Genomic DNA, 11,900 nt, shown 5'->3' with positions numbered 1-11,900 from the left:
TTATTTAAAGTCCATTCTAAGAGGTTTATTAACTCCTGTTTCGGTAATTGACTTGGCATGGAACTTAATAAATGCTTTAGTTGCTTATAGAGATCTCTGATGTGGGCAGAGTGAGTTTGTCCCATTATTAGACCAGTGTGTTACCAACCTCGATGTCGCAGAACCAGGGTCCTCAATCAGACACCCGTCATGGGGGGCTGGCCAGGCACTCCAGTCGGTGCTCAGGACACTGCATTCAGGTCCCTCCTCAGAGTTCCGGTTTTAGGCGTCGCTCGGCAACGGCTTTCCATGCTCGGGACCTCGCAGGTTAGTCTGCATTCAGAGCTCCAGTGCGGGCGGTGCTTTGCAGCATTCGCATGTGCTCGGGGCGTGTGGCAGAGTCCCTCCTTAGAGTTCTGGTTGGCGCTGCTTAGCAACGTCTCCCTGCTCGAGGGATGCCACAGCAAACTTCCTCAAAGAGCTCCAGGTAGCTGCTGCGTGGCAGCAGCCACCCATGCTCGAGGACTGCCAGGCAATTTCCTCCGAGAACTCCAGGTAATCGCTACATAGTAATGACTCCCCGTGCTCAAGGTTTGCCTCGGCAAAATTTAAGAGCTCCGTTTAAGAGCTCCGGCTTTCACGCTGTGCAGCAACGGTATGCCCTGCTCATGACGCCCTTAAGGCGGCTATAACTGGTCTTTAGTTACCGTACATGGAGAAGTCTCCCAAAGGTGGAAAAGCTTAACTGGCCCTTTAAACCAGTCTGTATGAGCCTCGAGGGGTAGGACGGAGACGAGAGAGCTGTGGGGGATGGTTCTCCCGGGGACAATACCAATGTGGGGGGGTAGTTCAGTGCAGTTCAGCCACGTGGGGCGGCATTGCCGGCCATTGTGTCCTGCCACGTGCTTTGGGGGCTTAGTGAGGTGTCCATCTCCCCCGAAAACTCCTCCAGTGTGTTGTCCTCCCCATACAGTTCAGTATTTAATAGTCTTATCAAATGCAAAACAAGCCTCCATGGTTTTATAACTTACTATGTTTTCCTCCCCCTTCGAGACTGCCTTTAATATACAGTGGCCAGTTTGTTCTCGGGTATTAAGGTCAAAAGCAGTTTCTTTTGTCGTGTCAAACCTGTGGGGTTTTGCCCATGTAATTAATCTAAATAACGCTTCTTCATCATAGTCTATGTCCCATTCCTTAAAGAAAATTTTCCATAACTGTGCCATGGGGTTTTCTGATGTTGAAAACCAAGCGCCCATGGTCTCCGGTGGGGTTTTTTCTTCTATTTTCAACTTCTCCGGTTTCCTTTCCACTCAGCCCTTTGGCTGTGATTTTCTGCAACCTGTTGCAAAGATTAATCCCTACAGCCTTTGCTGCGGCTTCTGGGCTCTTTCAAGCCTCTTCCTTTTCCAGTTTTTTCTGGTTTCTCTTCATCACAGCTCTTTGGCTGTGATTTTCCACAACCTTTGTCACAAAGTTAGCTCCTGCAGCCTTTGCTGCCTATTTTCGGGCTCTCTTCAGCCTCTTTCTTTTTCAGCTTTTTGCTCCGTCTCTCTGGCAATTCCACGGGTCATTGGACTGTTCAATCCTCACATGGTGGCACCACTTGTGATGTGAAGTTCTGTGGTGGTGTTTGCAGGGGTCCCAGTGTTATATGTAGTAGAGATAATTCATGCTATAGAAAGTAGGTGTATATATATGTATAAAATATTAGTGGAGCCTAAACCTATGTTTGTGTATAAAAATGTTGGTGAAGGTTAAACATATGCTTATGAAACCACCCTGTCCAGGAACAGAAGCTATTCATATTGTTACTAGTTCCGGGACAGAGTTAAGATAAAATCAAACCCTGTTCACATATGAACAGAGTAGCTCTGAGCCATGGTGCCTGCAATTGTCATTTCAGGGCTAGAGGTATTCACATGGTAACCAGTTCCTGGACTGGCTCTGGGATTGTGTTGGACCCATTATCAGATGCAAGAGACAGGCTGGAGCCGATTTACTCTGCACCTGGGAGATGTCATCTGGAATTTCCTGGGTGATGATCTCAGGAAGCCCACCAGGTCTTGCACCTGGACTTGAGATGGCATCACCTACTACATGTGAATAGTTCTTCCTCTGGAATACTCAGACATTCGTCTGGGCTTTGGACACTTTCTTTGTCTGATTCTACACATGTATGGACCCAACTTTACATGCCAAGAGAGACAAAGAATTATGTTGTCATCTTTGCCTCAGGCAGAATAAACTGTATATAAGCAGGCTTCTGGAAGCACTTGGGGTGTACCTTTCGGGGGAACGCTGCCACTCTGTCGGCCAGATCCCAAAGGGCACCCAGCAGCTGCTCCCGGGGCTGACGCTGTCTTGGTTGTGGGAAGGTTTTCAAATTTTCTATTTTTAATTGACCTAACAAATCTTTGCCAAATTTTTATAAATTTGGCTCTCGATTTGACCATTTATAACATCAGGATGAGAGAAGAGATGAGAATCTTGACTTCATGTTTCAGAAGGCTGGTTTATTATTTTATTATTGATATTATATTAAAAGAAAATGATATATTAAAACGATACTAAAAGAATAGAAGAAAGGATTTCATCAGAAGGCTAGCAAGGAATAGAAAGGAATGATAATAAAATCTTGTGACTGCTAACAGCCTCAACACAGGTGGCTGTCATTCATCATCTAGTAAAAAACATTTCACATGCTGAGTAAACAATTCTCCAAATCACATTCCAAAGCAGCAAAACATGGAGAAGCTGAAGCTTCTCAGCTTCTCAGGAGAAAAGATCCTGGCAAAAGGATTTTTCATAAAATATGTCTGTGACAGTATTCCTATGCTTGAGACATAAGACAGACTCACGTGTGTTTCCTCAGAAAAACAGCCTCGTTTATTGTCTCCGACATCCTTTTATAGACAATTCAAAACTCCTGGTGCTTCACAGACATTGGTCTGAACTCTACGCCCCACAGACTCTTAACCAGTCAAATACTTGTATTTTAGGAGAGCTCCCATTGGCTCTGTCAGATTCTGTCAGTCAGCCCAGAGGCTGGTTCATGGAGCTGAGCTGGGCCGCTTATTATAACTTGATTAATGCTAATGCTAATGCTACAGTTGGGGTAGGAAGCAGAGATTGAAAGAGGGAGGGTTGTGGGAAAGATACTTTTAAGGTTTTATTTAACTTCTCATTATCTTGCTCTGATTTTGTTAGTGTAATAAATTCAATGCATATCTCTACGTTGAGCCTGTTTTGCCCATGATGGCATTTGATGAGTGCTCTCTCCTGGTCCTTATCTCAACCCATGAACCCTTTATTAAACTTTCTCTCCCCTGTCCAGCTGCAGAGGGGAGTGAGTGAGTGGCTTTGGTGGGTGCCTGGCATCTGGCCAGTGTCAACCCATGACATCCCAGTTGGACCTCCTGGCTGACAGGACACACTGCTGACTCATTCAACTTGCCATCAACCAGGATCCCCAGGTCCCTTTCCACAGTGCTGGTCTCCAGCCTCTTGTTCCCCAGTCTATCCATATATCCAGGGTTGCCTCGTCTCAGGTACAGAATCTGGCAGTTGCCTTTTTAAAACTTCATACAGTTGGTGATTGCCCAGGCAATGACTACAAGTGATATAAAATATGGGTATAGCAATAAGAGCTTATGGTCCTTTTTTTATGAATCTGCTGGCTTTATGAGAGAACTTCTTTGCAGGTACTCCTTTTCCAGAGAGATAAATCATTGGATCCCGTCCCTCAGGTGTGTCAACTGCACCATTAGTTTGGTGTCATCTGAAAATTTGCTCAGGGTGCATTTGATCCCTTTGTCTATGTCAATATAGAAGATTTTAATTAACACTGGTTGCAATACAGATCCTTGGAGGGACACCAGTTGTCACCAATGTCCATTGGGACTCTGAACTGGTGACCACTACCCTCTGGATGTGACTGTCCAATCACTTTTTTATCCATCAAACAGTTCACCCATCAAATCTATCTCTCCAATTTAGAGAGAATGATGTTGTGGGGGACTGTGTCAAAGGCTTTACAGAAGTCCAGATAAATGACATCTGCAGCCCTTTCCTTGTCCACTGATGTAGACACTCCATCATAGAAGGCCACTGGGTTGGTCAGGCAGGACTTGTCCTTCGTGAAGCTGGGCTGGCTGTCTTGAATCACCTCCCTGTCCTCCATGTGCCTTAGCAGAGCTTCTAGGAGGATCTGTTCCAGGATCTTCCCAGGCACAGAGGTGAGGCTGACAGAGTGGTAGTTCCCAGGGTCCTCTTTTCTACCCTTTTTTAAGATGGGTGCCGTTGTTTCCCTTTTTCCAGTCACCTGGGACTTCATCTGTCATGACTTTTCAAATTTCACGGAGAGTGGCTTGGCAACCACATCAGCCAATTTTCTCTAGACTCTGGGAGGCATCTCATCAGGTCCCATGTACTTTTGCACATTCAGGTTCCTCAGGTGGTCACAAACCTTATCTTTACTTACAGTGGGAGGAACTTTGCTCCCCCAGTCCCTTTCCTGCTGTCCATCCACTTGAGAGGTATTGAAGACTGAGGCAAAAAAAGCTTTTGAGTACCTCATCCTCCTCCTCATAATCTGTTGTTACCAGTTTTCCAGCACTGTTTATCGAGGGGAGTATACCTCCTTTGACCTTCCTTTTCTGGTTCAGAGACCTGTAGAAGCCTTTCCTGTTATTCTTTGCACCCCTTGTCAGGTTCAGTTCCAGTTTTACCTTTGCCTTCCTCACTCCATCCCTACACAACTGAACTTCATCCCTATACTCTTCCCAGGATACCTGTCCTGGTTTCCACTGCCTGTCCATTTGCTTCTTTCCCTTTACTTTGATCAGCAGGTCACTACTCAGACATACCAGTCTCCTGTCTTCTTTGCCTGATTTCTTGATCCTGTGAATTGTTAGCTCTTGTGCTTTATGAAAGACTTCCTTACAGATCTGCCAGTTCTGTTCCATTCCCTTGTCCCTGAGAGCAGTCTTCCAAGGGATCCAACTATCTCCCTTAAGAGCTAGAAGCTTGCTTTCCCAAAGTTCAGGGGCTTAACTTTGCTCCTTACCTGACCCACATCCCTCAGGACTGCAAACTCCACCAATGTGTGATCACTGCAGCCCAGGCAGCCTCCAATCTTGACATCTCTGATTAACTCACTTGTGTTGGTGACCAACAGATGTAGTAACACATCCTCTTTGGTAGGGCTATCTATTACCCGGCTCAATAAGTTGTCATCCATGCATACCAGGAGTCTCCTGGATTGTCTACAGCTTGCCATGCTACTTTCCCAGCAAATGTTGGGGTGGTTGAAGTCCCCCAGCAGGATGAGAGCTTGCAAGTGCAATGCCTCCTGTGGCTGTAGCAAGAAGGCTTTGTCAATAGGCTCCCCTTGATCAGGTGGCCTGTAGTAGACACAAACCACAAGGTTCTCTTTGTTGCCTTGATCTCTGGTCCTTACCCACAGGCTTTCAACCTGCTCATGGCTGTTCTTCAGACAGCTCTTCACTGTTGGTGATGACATCAAATGCAAAGAAAAATATAAGTGTAAGAAATAATCTAAATATAAAAAACATCAAAATGTCAATATCAAGATGGCAGCGATGAGAAAACACTGATGCAGTGTTATAGCTTTGAGCTCTGCTCTAGGTGTTGTTTTTCTCTTCTTGTCTGTCTTTCCCATGCAAGCTCCCTTTTATTTTAATTTTGTTACAGATAAACAACTGCCTTCTGATTGGTCCTCAGGGCCTCTGCTAGTTTTGTGACACGCAAAACATGTCTCAAGCATTGCATGTATGTGATCATTTTCAATCACAGTAAGTTACACACTCATATGGTGGTCTTCCACCAAAGTCATTTTTTCACAGCATGCTCAGCAAACACACAAATTATCAGAGCCTTTAGGGTTAATATTCTCTTGTTCTAATCTTGGTTAGGATGCTAGGTGTCTGGCACTGTTCCCACACTTCACAATAACACCTCTTGATGCAGAGGGCATATTAATAGACTGGACCTGTCTGTTTCTTCCAGTGTTGCTGCCTTCAACTGGAAGTATAGAGGAGAATATAATTTGTGTCCCAGAATACTGGGATATATCTGGAAGTGTGTATATATGTATCTTTGCAGCATAAGCAGCCAGTCAAATCACAGTACACTCTGACTCCTGTATGTATTGTTGAAGCCAATGACCCAAAAATGCAGATGGGGGAAAAATCTGATTGGTTAGATTGCCCAGCAGGAGTTGACATGTTCCCACTTTAAAGATTTATATACATAGAGGGAGGAGACACAGGATAATTTAATTTGAATAATTGAATAATTGGGCTTTGTTGTTGGTTGGGGATGGGAAGGCTTTTTTGTGGGATGGTGGGGATTTTGTTTGGTTTTTTCTTCCTCCCCCCAATTAAAACAGAGCTTCTCATCTAGCCTAGAAGGACCTGCAGTTGGAATTACTCTCTGTATGCTTTTCTAAGATAGCTGAGTAGTATTTATCAAGTCTTTTGACATATCAGGTAAAAAGAGGTAACAGAGCAGAGAAGGCAAGAGGCTGCCATTTTGAACCTCATTGTATTTGAATAACTTAAATCCCTGATTGTTGGTATATTGTCTTGGTTTTACAATAGGATGAATTTGTACTTTGTATTGTTTCAATAGGTGATGCGGATGACACTGTCAACATTGAATTGGCGACGACGGGAAATGGTGAGGTGGTTAGTAACATGTGCAACAGAAATAGGTATGTTCTGAGGTGCTTCTCAAGGGCTCCTGCCTTTTTGTCAGCTAATCTTAGATGGCTTGATCTTGTTTGTCAACACTCAGGCTCTGCAAATATCTCACACTTTCTGTTCCTCTTTAAAATCCCTTTTTTAAAAGACAATAATTATGTCAGTGTTGAGTGGGTTTTTTGAGCATGTAATAGACTAGGCACAGGCCAAGTAAGACAATACTTGATTAATGCAGTGTAACTTCTTTCCCCTTCAAGGTAGGGACATTCATAACCCAGATTTCCCCTTCTTCCCTCCATGTTGGGTTTGGGTTTGAAGCTGCAGCAGAGAAAGGGGTAGTGGTTATGGGATGTTACACTGTGCTACAACTTTGCTTGCTCTGAAGGGTAAGGCTCCAAAAGACTGATGAGAGCACTGTCTTGTCAGTGGTGGGGAAGATGAACCAAAAAATAGGTGAATGAAATGTGGAGGTTGTGTCCTATTGTGTGGCATACAAGATCTCATGAAGGGGTTCTCAACATTTGTTTTCTTGGTTTCATTTTTTAAGCCCCTTTGTAAATCCAAGATTAGAGTGTAATGCTTCTTTGTTACGTGGCTATGACATTGTGCAGGCCTCTCACCTGCACTGGAAAGCCAACCAAACACTAACACAACCCAAGCCTTTCTACAATATTGCCCAGAGTATTTCCCTAATAAAAACCTTTATGTTCAAGTGCATATCAATTCAATACAAGATGTATCTGAAAAGCTTGTTGGGAGAGGGTAGAGGTTAGGATTTTTAATTTTATATCTTTTAAAGTTGTGCTTAGTATTAAATGCCATGGTGTTCTATTAAATGAGACATTTGGCATGCCTTCATATTCTTTTGTGCATGTGCTGTACCGTGAGATGCACATTAAGAAAAAAAGTTAAAATTGCCTTTTAAGTGTTTGGTGTGAGGGCTGCTTTTGAATGATATGATAAGACCAAATGAGCCAGAATTTGTTATACAATTTGTCTTAGATAACAAGTAAAAACAGCTCAATTTTCTCACTGGGATATAAAAGCTTATCTTGCAGGCTTTTTTGTTATCTGCATTTCAGCGATTGCTGCGGAGTGTACACAGTTAGCCTTTGTTTTAATGTCCTTTTGCAGACATGTTATCAGGTTTAGCTTTTCTTGCTGAAGCTGGTCTCCTTCAGTGTACTGGCAACCTCTTAGAACTTTGACTGTAATCTTTTGCTGAACATCTATATCTGCTAGGTTTTGTCAGTTGTGCCTAATCCTTTCTTTCTCTCCCCAGGTGTTTATGCACTGGACAGTATAATGCAAAACTGGTTTACACTTTTCACTCCAACAGAAGCTACTAGTATTGTTGCTACAACAGTGATGTCCAACAGCACCATTGTCCGTCTGCATCTGGACTGTCATCAGCAGGAGAAGCTGGCCAGCAGTGCTAGAACACTTGCTCTACAGTGTGCCATGAAGGATCCTCAAAACTGTGCCCTCTCTGCACTGACTCTGTGTGAAAAGGATCACATAGCTTTTGAGACCGCTTACCAAATCGTTCTAGATGCTGCTACAACCAGCATGAGCTACTCACAGCTTTTTACTATAGCACGATACATGGAGCACCGTGGTTACCCTATGCGGGCCTATAAGCTGGCCACTTTGGCCATAACACATCTCAACTTGAGTTACAATCAGGACACACACCCTGCCATTAACGATGTTCTCTGGGCATGTGCACTCAGCCATTCTCTTGGGAAAAATGAGCTAGCAGCTTTAATACCTCTGGTGGTCAAAAGTGTCAAGTGTGCAACAGTACTGTCAGATATTTTGCGCAGGTGTACTTTAACCACTCCTGGCATGGTGGGACTTCATGGAAGGAGGAATTCTGGTAAGCTCATGTCACTGGACAAAGCCCCTTTAAGACAACTCTTGGATGCCACGATCGGAGCTTACATTAATACAACTCATTCACGTCTCACTCACATCAGCCCACGACACTATAGTGAGTTTATAGAGTTCCTCAGCAAGGGCCGAGAGACCTTCTTAATGGCTCACGATGGACACATACAGTTTACACAGTTTATTGATAACCTAAAACAAATCTACAAAGGCAAAAAGAAACTGATGATGTTGGTTCGTGAGCGGTTTGGTTGACGAAAATGAGTGAAGAGAGGAGGTGGTTTGGTATTACTTGAGCTTGCCTTCGTATCTTTTTGAACTTAAAGAAACAAAGCCACACTGGTATTATATGTGTATAGTTATACTGAGTTTGAAAACTAAACTGTCATGTTGTGAAAGTTTGTGTGTTTAATTTTTTTCCTTTATTCTGTTTTGTGTGATTAAAAAAGGTTTGGTTTACACTGAGTATATGTTGTCAAGTAGCAAAAGCCCACATCACTCTCCTCTTCTTTCTGTATATGTTCACAGCCTCAAAAACAAAACATATATTTCAATGGCTTTAAAAAAGCAAACAAAGCACCTCCATCCTGTGATAAGTACCTCAAATGCATTCAGCTTTGCTCCTTTGTAACTCATTATTATATTTCAACGTATTTAAACAAGCCAACAAATGAAATACTAGTAGTTAAAAGGCTGACCATGTGGCTTTGCAGTACTCTTCATCCAGAAGCATGGCACACAATGCTTATGCATGTGGAAACTTAGCGACTGTCAACATACATTCTCAGGGATTTGTCAAAATAAATTTTTTAAAGTATGAGAGCATTTATTGTACTGTATATATATTATAGTAGATGTCTGAATATTGAAAAAAATCTAACATTAATTTATTTAAAACAATCAAATATATGTAATGCAAAGTACTTGAAGCTGCAGTAGCTTGGTTTTAAAGAAAAAATATCTGAAGGACTAAAGTGCGCCTTGCTTCAGGGTTGGCTCAGGTGGTGAACTATATGCTGGGCATCTATTCAGAGCCATCTTTTGGATTGCATGGTTGGAATGATACCTACTGGGGAAGTTTTATATATGTATACGTATATGTGTGTGTGTGTGTGTGTGTGTGTGTGTGTGTGTGTGTGTGTATGTATACACACATAAACACATGCTTGTAACAGGCACTATAGTAAAGAGGGACAACAAAAAATACACAACCAGAGCAGCAAGCCTTAGCATTAAGAATACAGTATGCCAGAATTGGAGTTTGTGCCTCCTAGCCTAGGAAACTTAAAGAAATATCATTTTGGACATAAAATGCAAAATGATTGACATGATACATTACGCCTTTGCAGTGAGCTAATAATAAGCTAACCTTTGTGCACAAATATATATATATATGATATATATTCTGCATAGGTATTTTGACTGTGCAGGACAGAAAGTTGTGTAGGTATGACTGTTCTACTTTTCTGTTCATTTTTGTAATATATTTTATTTTCTCTAGAATCACTCAAACAAAAGCAACCTTCTATCTTGCCTTGTCTTAATGCTTTAAATTAACCAAACTGGAGATCTAGCTACCAAACCGTTCATTATATTATTAAATACCAACTTTGATTACAGTATTGTGACTTTGCTTTAGCTGATGGTTCTGCATCCTTGTGCTTTTTAAAACAGTTTTTGTTTTGGTGCAAAAGTTGTCCAATGTCTCTTGTTCCCTTCATTAGAGAACATGCTAGATTTATGTTTGTAGGTATTTTTGTTTAGAAAAACTATTTCATGCTCTCCATTTTATTTATTATAATAGGTAAAAAGGTTGTACTTCATTACCCATGTAAACAAGCTCATGAAGTTGAAATTAAGATTTGATACAATTATATCAATTTATTTATGTAACTAAATCACTGTTTTATAAACTTGTTACTGATAACAATTTTTTTGTTTTGATTAAAATTAGTTTTTTGAAAGTTGATTCTGTCTCCTTTATGGTGTCTGTTGCTGGAGTTAAATTATCTATGAATAGTTCATAGATCTTAAAAGCCCAGCTTGCAACTTTGGTGCATTATGGTGATAAGCAATATGACCAAGAAAGAAATGTTTTGTTCCTCAAAAATCTGCTGAGGAAAAGTAGTGTTCACAATTACAACAGCACCTTTGCTCATGCAGGAAGACTTGATGTGTCAGAAGGACCAAATGGTGCCTGCAATTGAAGATGTGTGGTCCATACAACGAACCATAAGCCTTGACATCTTGCCCTGGTGGGATGGAAGAGTGTTTGGGAGCATGTTTCCATTCAGTGGATTATTTGGGTGACCATGAAAGTTAAGATGTGCTGCAGATATATACAAGGACAGTTCTTGCTGTTCTTTAGATTTTCTAAAGCATTTTGTGTATTCTGAACTGTGCAACTCACTCCACCCAGCATGGAGTTCTTGCTCACCAACTAACAGACATAATTTCTGCATTTTTGGAGTCTTTGCTGCGTAAGATGTGTGTAAGTTTTCCAGCCCTTAGTGAAGCATGCCATACAGAATGGTTGAAAATTGAAGAGGAGTGTTCTGCTTTACCAAGATCTTTATCATCTCAGGTATGCTATATGATGTCATATTTGACTACATGATCTGAACACCTTCACTTTCTTTTTCTAGTATCTTCATCTGAAAACAGAATTAGCATGCAGCAAGCAACTATCAGAGATGCCAATGTACTCATGAATTCTGACAGTGAGACTTGTGTCACTGGAAGATTAATGAGGAAAAAACCTGAATCTTCGTACAACTTGTCATGTAAATATATGAGTCTATACCAAGCCTTGCTAGCAACTGAGTTGTCCTGACCTGGTAGTACTAATATTCTGTAGCTTCTATGCCTTCCAAGTATTCAATTCACATGATGTGTTTGCTTCATTATCTTGTCTCAGAATAATTTTCTGCTACAGACAATAAGCAATGAGAAGGATGTTCCATTCTGTAAAAGGATTTGTGTGGGTGTTGGGGCTTTTTTTGCCTCTTACAAATAATTCAGTATTATGGATATTGTGGATTATATAGATTGCAAAACTGAAGCTTATTTGAAGACAAAGGCTTTACAATGAAATGTGATCTTTATGGTTGCCACCTGCTTTTGACAAGCACAATGGCTTATTCTTCTTTCAGAACTGATCAAAGTTTGACTTGTTTTCAGGACTGATTGAAATCTCTTTATATCTTCAGTGGTGTTGCACAGTTCAGTTCACACCATGTGTTTGCCCTACATGAGTTTCTGGTCCCTAGGTTTTTTTGAGATCTTAATACCCCTAATGGTCCCTAGGTT

The 11,900-nt window shown here is 41.7% G+C and overlaps 1 protein-coding gene across 1 annotated transcript; it reads left to right on the top strand.

Annotated features, from left to right (window-relative positions):
- The first annotated feature begins 846 nt into the window (after window positions 1–846).
- On the top strand, window positions 847–10,500 carry LOC141726904 (zinc finger SWIM domain-containing protein 6-like). Its single transcript, XM_074531998.1, has 3 exons — window positions 847–5,769; window positions 6,631–6,712; window positions 7,984–10,500. The coding sequence occupies exons 1-3, from the start codon at window positions 5,752–5,754 to the stop codon at window positions 8,844–8,846; spliced, it is 963 nt and encodes a 320-aa protein (XP_074388099.1). The 5' UTR covers window positions 847–5,751; the 3' UTR covers window positions 8,847–10,500.
- Window positions 10,501–11,900: the final 1,400 nt, after the last annotated feature.

Source organism: Zonotrichia albicollis, chromosome W, assembly GCF_047830755.1.
Source record: "Zonotrichia albicollis isolate bZonAlb1 chromosome W, bZonAlb1.hap1, whole genome shotgun sequence".
Classification (NCBI taxonomy): Eukaryota; Metazoa; Chordata; class Aves; order Passeriformes; family Passerellidae; genus Zonotrichia; species Zonotrichia albicollis.
Note: the sequence above shows the minus strand (reverse complement) of the source record. Positions and strands in the feature narration are given on the sequence as shown.

What these genes read in the sequence shown, in the direction of transcription:
- LOC141726904 (XM_074531998.1), top strand. An exon ending in AACATGTGCAACAGAAATAG is followed by an intron (nt 6,713 to 7,983) that starts GTATGTTCTGAG and finishes TTCTCTCCCCAG; the next exon opens with GTGTTTATGCACTGGACAGT.